At 38.5% G+C, this 17,539-nt stretch overlaps 1 protein-coding gene across 1 annotated transcript in view; it reads left to right on the forward strand.

Moving 5' to 3' along the window:
• The window catches only part of DNTTIP1 (deoxynucleotidyltransferase terminal interacting protein 1), a 1,330,332-nt gene that overhangs the window by 1,167,740 nt on the left and 145,053 nt on the right, over window positions 1-17,539 (forward strand). The window contains exon 12 of the mRNA XM_044088998.1: window positions 17,373-17,428. Within this exon, the coding sequence (XP_043944933.1) occupies window positions 17,373-17,428 (56 nt within the window). The remainder of the gene's footprint in view (window positions 1-17,372; window positions 17,429-17,539) is intronic.

The following is a 17,539-nucleotide window of genomic DNA, read 5'->3' on the forward strand; positions in this document are numbered from 1 at the left end:
ATTAGAAAAATTCCTTTTTCATTTACTGATTGTGGAAGGAGCTTTAGCTTCAAGTACTGTGAGATTACTTTTGGTGTGTGACTGCATTGGGTTTTGAATTTAATTTCTTTTAAGATGTGGATACTTTAGTTATTTCAAAGTCAAAGTAAACTTTATTGTCAATGAGATATGCACAGCAGTGCAAGCTGAACAAAATTATGTTGCTTTGGTCCCCGTGCAAGACATAAAAATGAACACATAGCCTGAATGATAGTAAGACTGATGCACATACAGTAATAATTAAAATATTAACAACACAATAAATTACTACAATTGGACAGGAAGATGTTAGATATTATTCTAGTAGGTATTGGAAGATGTTAGATATTATTCTAGTAGGTATTGCAAGACAATGACTTCACATTGTGATTGCTTAGAATATTGAATTTCATACTGCACATTCAGGAAGTAATAGCATAAGAAATTAGGTTAACTGTACCAGTCATTTAAGCAATTTGCCAGAGTGATTACTATAAATGATACTTCACAGCAAGTGGCATATTGATCTAATTATTCACTGTCATGCCTGGTGTTCAAGTTCAGCAGCCTTATGGGAAGAAGCCCTTATGGCTTAGAAGAAGCTTCTGTTCAGTCTAGATGTTTTGCAGTGTAAGCTGCAATACCACCTGCCCCAGGAAAGGTGGAAGTACATGCCATGGGCAAGGGTGAGTGGGATTGTTGATTATCTTCCTAGCCCTTCCCATACACCAATTCTCGTGCAGATCATCCATGGATGTGAGTGAGGAACCAATGATTTTTCCCGCTGTCCTGACTACCCTCAGGAGAGCCTTGCAGTTATGCTTTGCAGTTACCATACCAAACTATGATATTTCAGAGGATGCTGTCAATGGTCCCCCTGTAGAAGGCTTTGAGGATGGACTGAGACAGGTTTGCCTTCCATCAGTTTCCGTAGGAAGTGCAGATGTTGTTGTGCCTTTATTTATTTGCTTGCTTATTATTGCTGTTGTTATGTTACAGTTTGTTTTATGTTAAAGTTTTTTCTTCATGTTTTAAAGGTTCTTGGCTTGGGTCAGTTAGAAAACTTTTCTGTTTACTGATTCTGAGAGAAACTGAGAAATAGGATTCCTTATTTAGTTTCATTCCTATTTAGCTGCAAGTTCAGTGAGACTATTGCTATAATGTGACTTCATTGGATTTTTCCACCTCTGCCAGTCCCCGTTGTCCTTTTAAACCTGGTGGGTTTTTGGTTACCTTTGTAAGCACCTCCAAGTATAATCTCCTCTGCCCATTCTACCATGCATTGAAGGATCAAACTTGAAGGCCAATATGACTCTTATAGCTTGAGTTCGCCTCTGTTTTATATGCCACTGACTTTCTGCACACTGCGATATTTGGAGTATTAATTCCTAGCCTATGTCTTGTATCCCAGTCACTTAGTGCACACTGCAATATTCAGTGTGTTAATCCTTTTTTTTCCCGTCTTACCTTTAAAATCTGTAATGTCTGGGACTAGATTACCAAACACTGGATAGCCTAGAAACTGTTTCTCAGGAATCATCTTAAGATTAGTGCTTCTGTTATGATCCTAGTGAAAGAAGAATCAGAGGGATATTATTTTGTCGCCTTCCTAGAGATTACTAATAATTAGCCTAAAAATGTCTTTTTAGAAGGCAGTTTGGGATTAATTGTATTGTTTTTTTCTCTTGTGAGAGAAGGAGTAGAGGAGCACTGACTCCAGCTGTTCTCTGATTGCTCAGTGTGTGTAGGACTTCACTGAGAATTCTGGTTGCAGTATTGCCGAGAACCACTTAAAAGGCCTTTCTGCAGTTTGGCTTCCCTTTGAGCCCAACTGCTGTAGGTTCGGTCCAGGGTACCTACCAAGATTAGACTATAGCAAGAGTATTGAACCCAACAATGTCTGGGTTTAATACTATTACTCAGGAAGAAGCTTAGAATTATTGCTTCTCTTTTACCTGTAATGAGAGAAGCTGAGGACCATTAATTCATAGCTATGTTGAAACCAGCACTCTCTACACTACCAGACAGATAACATCTCCAGTATTCAACTTCAAACTGGCATTACTGTCCCTTTCAACCCACATTAGTGAGCACTTGGAGTCCTGGATCTGAACTTTCCCACCATCTCTGTTGCAAGTTTGGTTAAAATGGGCATCTTGAAACAATGTAGCAGTTGTCTCATGTACACTGATAACCAGCTACTACTTAAACTGTCATAGTATGTGAGAGGTGCAGTTATTTAATGCTATTAGAGACAAAACTGTCATTCAAAGACACTACAGATAGCAAGCAGGTTGTCCGTATCACACAACATCACACTAAACCTAACACATGCAGATCAGGTCAAACATGTTGATCTGCATATGTTGATGCTCCAAAAAGTAACCTACCCTAACCACAAAGACCTCCAGAAATGTAACCTAAGACACAAGTACCTTCAACAACATCACAAACATAAAGTAGTACTCACTTTGAAATGTACAACTAAGAGTCACAGTGTCTCAGTCTCTCCTAATCATAGGTGACCATTGTGAGACATACTGAAACACCCCACACCAGGCTGTGTAAGGAGAGGGTCACTGTCAGATGCCAGAATTCACCACATCACAAAAGCACTCAAGTCTTGCACCACAAGTACACATGTGACACAGCCTTAGTACGCATGGGTGTAAATGACTTGAGATGTACCTTGCTGTACTAACATAAAGAGAAGCATTTTGGATCTCTTGGAATAGGTATCTGTGGCAGGTATGAACCAAGCCTTGAACAACATTTTACCATACAGAAGAATGATACCTCTTTACGAACAAAAGGTTATTGACCTCAACAATTGGCTCACCTTCTAGTGTGAATTAAAAGTAGTCCAGTATATATTAGCCTGGGATGAGAGGGTATTAAGTCCTAGCTGCTTTGTCAGGGATGGCCTGCACCCATTCCTGCAAGGCTTTCATATATTATGTAAAACCTTGTCCACTCCTGCAGTGCCTTAAGCAATGTCAGTCCTCAAAAGCCTCCGGCATAAAACACAATCTAGATAACATAAAGGTATTGCTGCTCAATGCTAGGAGCCTAAACACTCTACTCCTACAAGTACTCATTAGCTTGGAAAACACTGATATACATATCATCACAAATACCTGGTTCAAGACCATTGAGAGCACCCCATTGGTGTAGGGATTCACTGCCTACTAAGTGCTCATGCCCACCAGAAGAAGGCACTAAAGAAGGTGGTGACTCCATATTTCAGAAAAATAAAATTGCCTGCTGACTATTTAGACAAGGTAACAATCTGAGACTCCTCCATGTTCAGATTATGTTAGCAGGACTCCTTATCACACTGTAGCTAACTGTAGGACTTTGTAAGCATCTCCCACTCATCTCCTCAGCATGCATGCCCGAGGCAGGTATGACCCTAGCCTTGAACAGCACAAAACTCTTACCTAACTAGCATGGAGTTTCAGTGCATTTGGCCATACACCATTCTCCTAGAGCACTTCAACTTCCCCTCCATTAACTGGGAGATGTATACATCCTTTAACATGTATGCTGAAAGATTTCTGACCAGGAGCAATACTCCAACCAGGAGCAATAAAATCTTGGACTTGTCCCTACGCCCTCACCAATGTGGGACTGCTCTGCTCCCTGCCAGTTGCAACTTCCTCCTTAATAAAATCAAAACCACAAATCAGTAAGAAACTTCAAGCCTTAAGACTTGAAACCCAGATGGCTTTAGCATGGGTAACCTTAATTTTAGGTTAGATAATGCTTGTAGTTGCAGCCATCAGTTTAGAGAAGTTGTTCAATACATGAAGTTTAACCCTCCAGAAGGGAAGTTCTACATAGTTTTGTGGGTTTGTTCCAAATTAATAAGGAAATGCGGGTGTTTTGTACATAGCTTTTTGTTAAAGGGTTTTCATTAAAACAAAAAGTCTTGAAAAATGTGGCATATGTTTAAATGAAGATGATAAGAAGCACCTGTACAAAAGCAAAGAAATAAAAGTGTTGGAGATGTGAAGAAGTCTTGGATGCTAATTGGATGGATGCACATGATCATAGATTGCAGAGTTGTATTAAAGTTTTGGAATGATTTCAAAAGTTTTGCTAAGGCGCTATGGACAGATAATTGTCACATTACGGATTCCTTATTATTTGATGGTACCAATCCCAAAGATCATCCCAAAATTTCAATCAACTCTGCTTTGGTCTATCTTGGCCATTGCTAGAAAAGTAAACACTATGCACTGGAAAAGTGAACATGATCTTTTATTTAGTAATTTCATAACTATAGCTGTGTGTGTATGTAATAAAGAAATACAAACTGTACTTACAAGGACATCTCATATGAATCAGCTTAGCAAAAGTTACAAACTTTATTGGACAAATACTAATGGTATATAATTCATGAGAGATTTTATTATGGATGACTGTATATAGTTTATCGTTTATTGTATTTTATTCGTTCATTTGTTAATTATCTGTGCATACATTATTGTTTATAAAATCAAATAAAAAGTTGTTGGGGAAAAAAAAGAAACTGTACAAAAGATCACAATGATGAATATTAATATATGTATGTAACACAAAAGCTGGAAACACACATTCAGAAAAACTGTCATGTATAATAGGTGGGAACAATAGCTTTTTATCATGATGGCTATGCTTACAATGGCATGTATTTATATTCAACAGAAAACTGCTATTATGGAGCTTAAGAAAACTTGGGGAGAAATAATAAGCTTTCAGCAGGGAATATTATTCATAAGCAGGAGATGGAATTTGATTTTCAAAAGTGAGAATGTATCAGCAGGACCTAGAAGGGAAATATAACAAAAGCAGAAGATTTATGAAGAAATGTATGCAAATATTTGGTATAGAAGATGTGAATTCAGTGGTAGGAACTCTGACAGAATTTACATATTATTCCCCAAGGTACAATAACTGGGCAAGACAAGATGGAAATTATATTTCAAAGGAGCATGTGCATTTAATTGAAAGCTTCAACACATATCCAGTAACTATTTCTGATTATGCACCAATTAAAAACTAAGATAAAAAAAATGTAGGGTCATGAAGTAAAAATAAGGCACTGATGTTTTCCCATCTACCTGTTAAAATAGAGGAATTTAAGGAATGGGTAGTGGAAATTATTCAAGGGTTATTAGGGAAGATAGAAATATGTTCAGAGGTTATAGCTAGTGACTGAGATAAAATGAAAATCGGGTTTAAGTATAGGGTTGAAATAAGAGAAAGGGATATGCTTAAGAAGTAATAGAGCTGGAAGATTCTGTTTAACAGTATTTTAAAAGGAGGGGATGCACCAACAGCTTGGGAGAAAGCTGTAGTGGCTGTGTCACATAAAGATGGCAAAGACTGTTCAGACCCAGTTTCATATAGACAGTTCAATTTTAAACCATGATTATAAAGTGTTTATGTCTGTACTTGCTAAAACAATGACAACGGTGTTGTCAGAATTGATAGATATGAATCACTGTGGCTTTGTAGAGGGGAGACAAACATTTGACAACATTAATAGAACAATGATGATCCAAAGGGGAGCAGAATGTAAGAGAATACCTCTGTTGTTGATGAATCTTGATGCAGAGAAAGCATTTGATAGACCAGACTGGGATTTTATGAGAAGGGCATTGGAAGCATTTGCATTCCCTGATACAGTAATAATTAGAAGGGTATCTGGGGCAGCCAAGGTGGTGCAGCGGTTAGTCGCCTCACAGCAAGAGGTTCTCTGTTCGATCCTCGGCTGGGGTGTCTTCTGTGCGGAGTCTGTATGTCCTCCCTGTGGTCGTGTGGGTTTCCTCTGGGTGCTCTGTTTTCCTCCTACATCCCAAAGACATGCTGTAGGTGGATTGAACACTCTAAATTGGCCCTAAGGCGTGAGTGTGTGCATGTGTGTGCCTTCTGTTGAAGGTTTGGTGCTGGGCTGGCAACTCGACACCGTAAAACTCCATTGCCAATCATGAGCGGACAGGTGATCCTCTGTGGCAACCCCTAACCGGGAAAAGCCGAAAGAAGAAGAAGAAGATCTGAAGGATCGGAAGCAAGAATTGAAATGTGAGGGTTCCTCTCAGATAAGCTGTGTTTGAACAGAGGAAGCAGGCAGTGGTGTCCTCTTTCCCGTTTATTTGCTCTATAATTGGAGCCATTGGCAAAGAAAGTAAGGGACTCAGAAATGTAAGTGTATGTTTGGTATGTTAATCAAGAAAAGTTGGCTTTATTTGCAAATATTATTTTGTACTTGATAAATCCAGAAAAGGAAATCCCACTGTTGTGGAATGTTTTGAGATAGTTTCAAGTCTTTCCAAGATATAAAATTAATGAAGATAAAACAAAGGGTGCAGCCATAAATTATGTACTAGACACAAACTGGTTCAGCAATACCCATGTTTATGGGGGCATGCTAAGGTGAATTATTTAAGAGTATAGATTAAAAAGGCTTCTCTTATGGCAGCTAAGGATATGTGGGACGAGACTAAAAAGGTAATACAAAACTTTAGAAACGGAAAACTCTTATTTATGAATATGGATAGTATAGCAATAACCCACGCCTGGGTCTGGGTAATGCTGGATTTACCCACGGTTGGCATGGTTCGCCCTCGGGACCAAACAAACCAACCGTGGGTAAATACAGCATTACCCACACCCAGAAGTGGGTTATTGCTATTATACCATGACATTATTTAAGAAAAGAAACTATTACTTTTCTTAAATAATGGCATAGTATAATGCCTGTTTACTGCCCTTCCGCAGATGTCTGGCATCCGCGGCAGTTCTGATGTACTGCGTGCCTGCGCAGTACATCAGAGCTGTGAGCAAAAGCAACGGAGAAAGCAAGATCTCCGTTGCTTTTTTTTTTACTGTTTTCGCTATGTTAAATGGGTTTAACATAGCGAGACAGTTTTAAAATAAGCAACGGAGATGTCCGTTGCTTATTTTAAACTGTCTCGCTATGTTAAACCCATTTAACATAGCTAAACAGTAAAAAAAGCAACGGAGATCTTGCTTTCTCCGTTGCTTTTTTTTTAAAACCTGTCTCGCTATGTTAAATGGGTTTAGCATAGCGAGACAGCTTTAAAATAAGCAACGGAGATCTCCATTGCTTATTTTAAAGCTGTCTCGCTATGTTAAACCCATTTAACATAGCGAGACAGTGTTTTAAAAGTAGAGTTATACTAATGGAAAAAAGTCTGGGCGACCAGACCTTTTTCCATTAGTATAACTCGATTTACAATGTGCACACCGGCCAATCAGCTTGCACGTTTTGGGGGGGTCATGGTATAATAAGGTATAAGCAATGAAAATGTTTTAATCTCTTTAGTCTTGTGGATGGGCAGGCATACTTTTATCAACCCAAGGAGAGGTTGTGGACAATAATAAAGAATTGAAGGAGTTTATCTGAAAGGGAAAGAGGGCAAGAATTAAGTGGGATAAGTTGATCCTTCCAGTAGAACAAGGTGGTGTTGGTTTACTTGATTTGAAGGGATATTGTAGAGCTACACTGTTAAGGAATTTTTTTCCAGTAGAGATGACTGCATGTACAGGTACAGAAAATAGGCAAGAAGTGACTGGAATTTACTGGAGAAACCTGGCAAATTACAAAGATATTGGGATCTACTGACTTAAGCAGGAGAAGTAATAGAGTGGGACGAGGCCAAGAAGACATTTATTTGGATTGCAGGTTAGAGACTGCCTTCCCTACCAGGGCTTGATCTCAGACTACTGACAAAGCGAAATGGATAGGGACATTTTAAGTGAAACACTTACACTGGTATAGTTTTAGTTGAATGTAGAACAGGAGCAGCTGTTAAAAAATGATAAGTAGTAGGACATATAAAATATTGCATGAGAACTTTTAAGAATCAGTCAGAGGGATATTGTAGAGCTACACTCTTAAGACTTGTATATTTAACACAGGCAGAAGGTTATAATTCAAGTGGAAAGGTATAATGATGAAGAAGCAGCTCAAGAAAGCGAGAGAGTGTGGGATATTGGATGTAGATCCTTAAGGAGAATAGTAACCATACAAAATATTATATTCAAAAAGTAGGTATCCTACGAACTAAGCTAATACGAGTGGAGAAAGGAGATTTTTGCCAATAGGGATAACTGCATATACGGGTACAGAAAATAGGCAAGAGGAGACTGAAATTTACTGATGAAACCTGGCAAAAGAGCCAAAATATTGGGAGCAAATGACTCAAATAGGAGAAGTAACAGTGGGACGACCAGGGCTTGATCTCTGTGTACAGGCAAAGAGAAAGGGATATGGGAATTTTAAATGAAACACTTGCACGGTAAAGTTTTTAGTTGAACATATAACAGAAGCATCTTAAAAAATGGTAATTAGTAGGGCATATAAAATATTGCATAATAACTTTTAAGAATGAAACAGAGGAGGCTAGAAAAGATTGGGAAGAGAGACTGGAAAAGCAATTTACAAGAAATTAATGGGAAGACATGCATATGGCTCCCAAGTATGCAACCAAGTCCTGAAGGTTAAAATATTTGCTTGGAACTGTCTGCATATGTATTCTTATACCACAAGCAGACTTCACATAATTTTTCCTCAGGTAAATAGCAAATGGAGGTGTGATGGAGAAGAAAGAAGCAAGTGAAAATATATGTTTTGTGAGTGTTTTGAGTTGGCAGATTTTAAAAATTCCCTACAGAGTACTGTGTCAAAAATATAGAGTGAGCAAATGGCTGTTAAGTAGGGAAATAATTATTTTGAACTAGGATACAGGATCCAAATTGCCTAGATACAGTAAGGCATTATTAAGATTAATTCTGTTGACTTCCAAAAAGGCAATTATTAGAAAATGGAATTCAAAGTCAACATCAACTGTATCTGAGGGATTTAGTAGTATAAAAGAGATAAAATAACTGGAAGAGAGGGATCTTTAGAAAAGAGAAGGAGCAAATTACATAGAAGTAAATGGAAATTGTGGGAAGAGTATATGTATAATTATATGCATGAGGAGGAGTGAGGTTTAAGGAAAAGCAGGGATTCAGCAATTTTTATAATGTTTATAATGTTTGTTTGATACTAGTAAATAAAAATGTGATGTATATTGTATTTAAATAGAAAAATGTTAAAATGTTTTGTTTTCTGTTCTATTGATATATTTGCCTATGTTTTAAATGATAATATAAAGGTGTTTAAAAAACAGTTTATGTTCGAATGATCATTGCTGCAATAACTCCTTACCCATCTATCCCCCTTGTTTTTTTTTCTCTGTCTGTTATACCAAGGTGTGGATATTTATTTTTTGTTGTTCCTAGCAGTGTCCTTTCAGAGCTCAGCCTCTCTTTCTGTGCTGGCAGGAAAGCTCTTAAGGGCTTTGCGCCCAAACTTGTCTTTTAATCAGCTGAGCTCTAGCTGCTTAACAGGTTGGATGCATGGAAGGTGCTCTGAAGCTTTGCAGTCTAGCCACCTGGAAGGATACAACCCATTCAGCTAAGGCTACTATAGCAGTGATCGTTTGAGCATCTACTGTTATGGTTTAACAACTGTACTGTCTAGGCCTTTAGTTAAAGAATCTGGTAGAGGAACCATATGGAAAGGTATTGAATAATGCCAAAAATCAGTTGAAGAACTGGAGAAATCTTAAGTTGTACATGGATCAGAAAGTGGAAGTAATGCACTTTTATTCCTAGGACTTGTGTTTTGGAATAACCCAAAAGAAACACTCATGAGGAAAATAAGATAACTGTAAAGCAATTTTTTTGGGAAGGGGATGCATCAAGGGTGGCTTGTGAAGTAATAGTGTTATAAAAGAGGGGTGGAGGTTGGGAATCCCAAAGATATGTAATTATCTGAAGGCTTGCCATCTAGGGAACACATTAAGATTAATTGGCATAAGTTATCAGTTGAAATGGAAAAGCACAATCTCGGAAGAAACAGAGCAGTTAAGAAAGTAACAGTTTTATGGTAATTGTAAGAATACCCAGATGGGCAAAACCAAAAACAGTAATGAAAGAAATGAGATTATCTAAACAGATGTTTCAGAAAGGTCAAGTGGTGCACTGGAGAAGAAAGAGTACCATAGGAGGGGGAAGGAAGATGAGGACAATAAATAATGTTTGTGTAGATGGAAGAGGGGCACAAATTTATGAAGTATCAGAGCAAAGACGGACATGCAGCAAGATATTGCTATTTTATTTTGAGCGCTTTTGTTTCAATTCCAAAACTTCATTAGAATACAGCAATCCCTCCAATAACTGCTTGAATACCCCCACCTAACCAATCACATTTACATTTAATTTAAAATCCAATCAAAAAAACTTACTAATTAAGCAACTGTGAAACACATACCAAAGTAAAAATATAATAAAAACAAACATTTTTACATATAAAACCCGTCCATATAGTCCTACATTCAGTAATCACAATATACCATTTCATTTTAAGCAGACAATTTATAGAAATCGCCCATTTAAACCAGAAGCTTCGCCTGCATTTATTCTGATTTGCCAACATAGTTTGCGAAGCTCCAAGTATAACCCTGTAGCACCACCTCTAGAGTTAATGAGGAGTTTATCAATCCCAAAAAAAAAAATGAATGGCTCGGAAAGTCCACTGTGTGTTTTGCTAAAGTATTGTTAGTATTATTCTTCCTCATATTGTAAACACGTTCGTAAAGCCTGTCTTTTAAAGCTATCACCATCTTCCCTATGTAAAACCTTTATGTTTTTCACAAAGGGCTACATAAACAAGTCCTGTTGTCAGGCAATTACAGTGAAACTTTGAACAAATAAAAACGTCATCAACAACAAACCGACCTTGCATTCAAAATATATTTGCAGTAGTTAGTCACCACACTTAAATGTACCCTGTCTCCTATCAGTCACCAGCTGGGTGACAAGTTTGGAGTATTCTTCTAAACTTTTCAGGCAAGCCCTTTTCTAACAATAAATAAACTTCTGAGATGTTCCAAGTTTTTTGCTAACTCCATCAAAATAATTAAACATACCCTAATTTTTCATAATGACATTTTTTATGCCCGCATAGTCAGAACTATATACTGTAATGAAAGCTGTAAGCCAGTTATTTTCACCCTTATTCGAAGATGCCATAGCTCGTGCATTGCTTTCTAGCAATGGAATATATACTCCAGACTCCCTCTTATTCACAACTTCATAAATTATTGTACTCCGAAATTGTTCAGGATATCCCCTTCTCAAGAACATCCCTTTGTTTTTTCACATTTATTCAAGAAATCAAAAAATTCTGAAACCATCCGTGCTGCCCCAGACACCATGAGTGGCGTATATTCTCTGAAAGCATAAACTACTTGCCTGAAAGTGCACCCACCTCTATTTTATACACCTTCCAGGCTAAATAGGGTATTTGCACATCAGCTGGAAGTCTAACACAGGAAGGGCAGGCAGATGGCTACTTAATTTTTAAAGAAGAATTCTGGAGACAGGGGGTCATTAGAGATGGAATGATAACAAAACAACTGTTCTTGCTAGGGACAAACAAACAGGCCTCGGGAGCATATAAGGAGTTGATAGCAGTAGTGCTGATAATGGGAAAAGAAGTTAGAAAAAAATGGAAGCAAAGATATCCCAACACCCCACCATAAGAGAGGAGGAGGGATTGTTAACACAACTCCTGATACACTCCCAGTTGCAAACTTTATACATCACTTATCATCTACCCAATCTTTTTCAGTCAAACATTACATATCTCATTTAAGTCCTGCTGCCTTTTAAAACTCATTCCTCCTTGTATGTATTGTTCACACAATTCCCATTTTTCCTGTATAGTTTGCTCTTACCCTTTTCTAAAGATCTCATTTCCAGTTGTTTTATCTCTGTTATTATATTCACTACTTCTAGTATAGTTGGTTTAGATTTTGACTTCTATTTCCTAGTAATTGTTTTTTTGGCAGACACCATTATTAGACACAGCAAGGCCTTACCATGCCAAGGCAATTCTGATTCTGTGTCATAGCTCAGAAAAATCTCCCTCATCAGACCAGTCTGCCCACACAACTTCTCTGACAGTGCATCTCACAGAGAATCCTTAAAGTCAGCCAATTCACCACACTCACAGAAAATATGTTCCCAATTACCCCTTTCTTCTCCTTCATACCTCCAAAAGTTGCTGTCTGCATGAAGACAAATTCTCTGGAGTCTACTTGGGGTATAGAAATATCTATGCAGACATTTCCAGGCAAAAATTGTAAATCTTCTAGATTTTGTTGCACATTTGGGAGAAATACATATATCTTCCCATTGTTTCTTTGTGAATTGCTTATCCAATCTCTCTTCCCAATCCTTTCTAACCTCATGTGATTGATTCTTATAGTTATCATGCAATATTTTATATGCTCTTCTAATGTATTCCATTTTAATGAGAGCTTCTGTTCTATATTCTACTAAAAACTCTACTAGTGCTGGTCTTTTGTTTAGGACCCCCATATTTCTTTCTCTATGCCTATACTCTATTAATCCCTGATAGGGAAGGCAATCTCTAACCTGCAGTCAAAATAAATTCTTAGCATCTTCCCATTCTGTCATCTTTCCCTCCCTAGTTATTTGCTTCCAGTACCTTGGTTCCTTTGCCAGTTTTCTCCAGTAAATTCCAGCCCCCTCTTGCCTAACTACAGTCATCCCTTTTGGCAGAATCTCCTTTCTCCAATCTCATATTAGCTTAGTTCTTAGAACACATTCTGCTGCTTTATGGCTATAATATTTGTATATGATTATTGTTATTCTTCTTAAAGGCCTGCATCCAAAATCCCAGTCTCTCCTTGTTTCTTGAGCTTCCCCTCCTGTTTCATCATCATCATCCTTTTCCACTTTGAGATATAGTTTTCTGCTTGTGCTATGTATAGGAGTCTTAACTGTGTAGCTCTGAAATACCCCTTCAAATTGGGTAAACTCAATCTACCCTGTTCTACTGGAAGAATCAGCGTAACCCACTGGACTCTTGCTATCTTGCCCTCCCAGATAAAGTCCTTCAGCTCTTTAAACCCAGGTTGTGCTCTTTTTAGACATTCCTCCTTAGATCACTGCTGCAGCAGCCTTAAGTGAAATGTGACACCCTGGCAAGAACTGGACTCAGCCAGCAAGTTTTCCAAAGCTTTAGGGTACATTCCATCTATCTAGCCACTGGTAAGGAATTTACAGAAAAACAGTGGTTAGGGTGTGAAATGCGTCTGTGGATATGGAATGTAACCCCTGCATTGGCCTTAACCTAGTATACCTGATGCCATGTAAACAGATGTATAAAAAATATAACAATATCAGGTTCATCCACCAGGATACCTTAAAAGTGCAACATGCATAAGGATTGCACTATATGTCCAATGTGTTAAATATATGTTAATAAAAGGATATTTTGGTTAAAAAAATAGATCTGTTTGCCTCCTTTCAAAACAGACAACTGAACAAATTCTGCTCCAGCTCAATGTAAGCAAGCCCGGAAAACAGATGCATTTTCATTCCCATGGTCGAGAATGCTCCTATATGCATTACCACCCATTCCACTGATATCCAGGGTAATTGCAAAGAATTCAGAAGTGCCCTCCAGAAATCACTGTGATGACTCCATTTTCCCCCGGGCAACATTAGTTCTTCCTTCATATGGAATTGGCCAAAGGCAGTTACCCCAAACTGCCTGACAAGACTGGTCCTACTCCATCAAGACAAAGGGAGTTTGATACACCCCTGTCTCAAACAACTTTAACTGTCTGGATGATTCAATTTTAATTCCTTTTAGGCAACTCTTTCATGAGGATGTTCAGCAAGTACTAAAGGAAGCAAGAAAACCTAGGAAATCTTACATTGCCAAGTGGAAAAGATTTTCTAATTCGTGCCTAACTAGTAACCAGGATATTTGTAACAATGATTCAGAAATATTTGAGTTACTTTCCCTTTGCTTTTCTTATTCTTCTTTCAAGGTACAGCTTGCAGTCATTTCACATGTCTCCCCCTTTCTTCTCTGTTTTGGTAAAAATTCTCAGAGATGTTTTACATCTTAGGCCTCCTAGAAAACAGGTTGCTCCTTCCTGAGATCTTAACTTTGTGCTGGAAAAATTAACTTTCCTCCTTGAACCAGCTGTCAGGAGTACTTAAGGTTCATTACACAGAAGACTTTCCTACTAATTGTTTGGGCATCTGCAACAAGAGTATCTGACTTGCAAGCTGTCATTGTGGATGATCATCACTATCTGTTCTTCCATACAGATAGTCACATTAAGAACCAGTCCCTTATTTATGCCCAAAGTTGTTTCAGATTTTACATTGACTTAAGCCATCAGTCTACCAGTGTTCTATCCAGTGCCTTGGAACTAGGGAAAAAGGATTCCGCATAGTTTGGACATGTGTAGGCAGCTCCGGTACTATCTTGACAGAAAAAGTCCTTTAGAAAAGCAGAACTGCAGTTTATTTCTTATTGATGGGACAAAGAAGAGACAACCCATGTCAAAACAGACTATTTCTATATGGTTGTCCTCAGCTATTGCCTTTTGCTATACCCACCATGGAAAACCCTATTCCAGGCAGTATCAAGACAGATTGTACTAGAGCCTTGGGGTCTGCAGTGGCATATTGAAATTGGGAGGACTCTAGAAACATTCTTGAGGCAGCAACATGGTCCTCTGTACAATTTTTTTACAAAATATTACAAAGTGGATTCCTTTTCCAGATCCAGGACTGGCTTTGCTTGAACCATACTTCAAGGTCTCCTGGATCTTTATCCTTCCCCCACCCACGGTGGATAAGCTTTGGCAATCAACCCGTAAAACCCAAAAGCTACTGCATCAGTGAGAATGATGAAATATTGTAGTTGTGCATGTTGCATTTATTATAACAGTAGATGTTCGAAATCCTCACTGCTGCAGTAGCCACATCCATCTGCCATTCTTCTACTTCTGTATATAGTTAGTTTTTGGGATATAAAGTTTTTCTTTTACTGTTAGATTTTTAAATGTTCAAGTTGAGTAAAGTCTTTCTCTATTTATGGGCAAGAAAGTCCTGAAGTTTTCTGTACTCTGACTCAGAGCTGGATCCAGCACTAAGCAACCAATGCAGTCTCCTATCGCCCACTGGCTTGAGGGGCCACTAGCCAATAAACTTACTTTCATCTTTAAGAATGCACTCTGCATGCATTACATTTCTTTTTTAAGGACGCCCACAGTGTGTCCTTGGTAGCGTCTTTGTGTGCGTCTTTAGTACAACACATTTGCATTTAAACTGGAATGGAGCAGAGTGCAGAACTTTTGGATTTTCCAGATGAACGAGGTTAGTGGAGTGGAGAACTAAGAAGTGAACATGGAGCAGCATGTATTTTTTAGACAAGATTAGTGGAGAACTAAGAACCAGACGTGTGTGTGTGTGCGCGTGTATGTGCGTCTGTGTGCGTGTGTATGTCTGTGTGTGCGTGTGTCTGTGTGTGTGTCCTAGATGGGGTGAGGACAGATTACTTCATTTAACCAGGCTCAAGCCCTGTACCCTAGTTACAGGAGACAAGAACCTGAATCCTCTACACCAGCTACCACACTATTAATTTTAGTGCATTTTCAAGAAATTGTGATGTGAGCTTCAGTACATTTTCAAGGAATTGTGAGCTTCAAGGGAAGAGATGTTTACTGCTGCTTATGCTAATGTAACTGTTTTGTTTAGCGAATGGTGATTACAGTTTGTGTTGGAGATTTTGAAAGCAGTGTTAGTAGCACAACAGGCAACATACTTGCTTTTGACGCAGAAGTCCGTGGGTTCTACTCATGTAGCTGGATTGCTGATATTGTTTTACTTTAAGGGTAAGGTGGGGTGCTGCAGTCCTGAGAGTGTCCTCCTTTGGATGAGATGTCTTGTAACCTGTTGTTGGTTTGTCGTCCATTCCCTATTGCAATATTAACATCTTACCATTTTTTAAATGTACCATAGATAATTTATTATCCGCGGTGGTGGTGCTGCAGTAGTGTTGTCGCCTGACAGTAAGACGCTGTCCGGCTCAATTCGTAGCTAGAGCGTCTTCTGCGTGGAGACATGCGTGAATGGGCGTACCTTCCTTGAAGGTTGTGCGTCAGAGCTGGTAACTCGGCACGTAAAAATCAACTACCAATCATTAGCGGACCAGAGTTCCGCTGTGGCGACCCCTAACCAGGAAAAGCCGAAAGACACAACAACAACAACCATAGATAATTTATTCTTCAAGAGCAGCAAGCACTGATGAAATATAAAGTTGTTTGCTAGTAACAACCTCTTCATTATTTACAGATCTCTTTAATGTGGAATTATTCAGATGACTTTTACTTCTGCAGAGGTTGTGCATATTGACTGACATTTGAGGGGTCTTTAATGACTTGAAATGTTATGAAATGGGCAGTTTTGTCATTATTGGTTCATACATTTTGTTTTGTTACTTACTGGAACAATGCTGAAAAATACACATTTAAAACTTTAGCAAGTGGTGCTGTATTGTACAAATAATATAATTTAATACAGTTAGGAAGATGAATCAAAGAGCACATGCATGTGTGCATGGTCCTAAATTTGTGCAAGGGGCCCATGGTTTGAAAACAGCCCAAAAGAAAACTTAATCTGCAACTGTCCAAATGCATTTTTTTGAATGGGGGGTTCAGTGCCGTTTCAGTGAGTCTGAGTTACAAGGGCAAAAAAACAATTGTCTGTTAATGCTGTCTGTTTTTGTTGTACGACCTTATTTTGCTTAGCAAATCTGTACAGTGTTTGTGCTATAAAATTTTAAATAAAAGCAAATATTTGTAATCATTGTAGACATAAAGAAGAAAACAGTACCCACACTGACATGTTTGAACAGTGTAAGGAGAAATAGCCAAGTAATGGGACACTGGAATGGCTTAAGTGAGGCTGCTAAAGGTGGGGGTCTGCGGGTGTTGCTGGTGTTAGGGGCCCAATCCATTACCCTGCCAAGGGCCCTATTTGACCATGATCTGGCTCTGCTGTGACTGCTTTTTTCACTCCCAAGAAGCTAGCCAGTCAGCATGTAGGTGTGGGAGGAAGTCACAGCTTTGTGAAGCTGGCCGGTTGTTGTGTCTTAGGTAGGATACAGCCCATATAGACAAAAGGCTATGCAGAAGTGAAGAAGTCAAACATCTACTCTTATAATAAATGCAACTTACACAACTGTACTTTCAGTTGTGATGTCCTAAGTAGAACAGAGTTATTTACATAAGGTACAGAAGTGATGAGGGCCACAGTGTTTTTGTTATTTTTTGCAGGAAGCTTTATTCCCTTCAGCTGCAGAGAACATGAGTGCTTGTGTGCTGCACTACTAAGTGCTGTATGCTGGTTTACGCAGGAGCTACTTTGAATTTTAAATGTTTTATTTCCATTTTTTTCAGGCTTATCTTTTAATAGAAGATGATATCCAGGATCTTGCTGTCAGTGAAGACTACAGGTAAAAACTGTACATCCACTAGTAGGTTCTGGAAATACCTCTGCTGCTTTTTTATAAGCCGCAAATACAGATATGAAACAGTATGTAAAAGGATTGTGAGAGATTTTTCTG

Source organism: Protopterus annectens, chromosome 12.part0 (assembly GCF_019279795.1).
Source record: "Protopterus annectens isolate FY-2018-M chromosome 12.part0, PAN1.0, whole genome shotgun sequence".
NCBI lineage: Eukaryota > Metazoa > Chordata > Ceratodontiformes > Protopteridae > Protopterus > Protopterus annectens.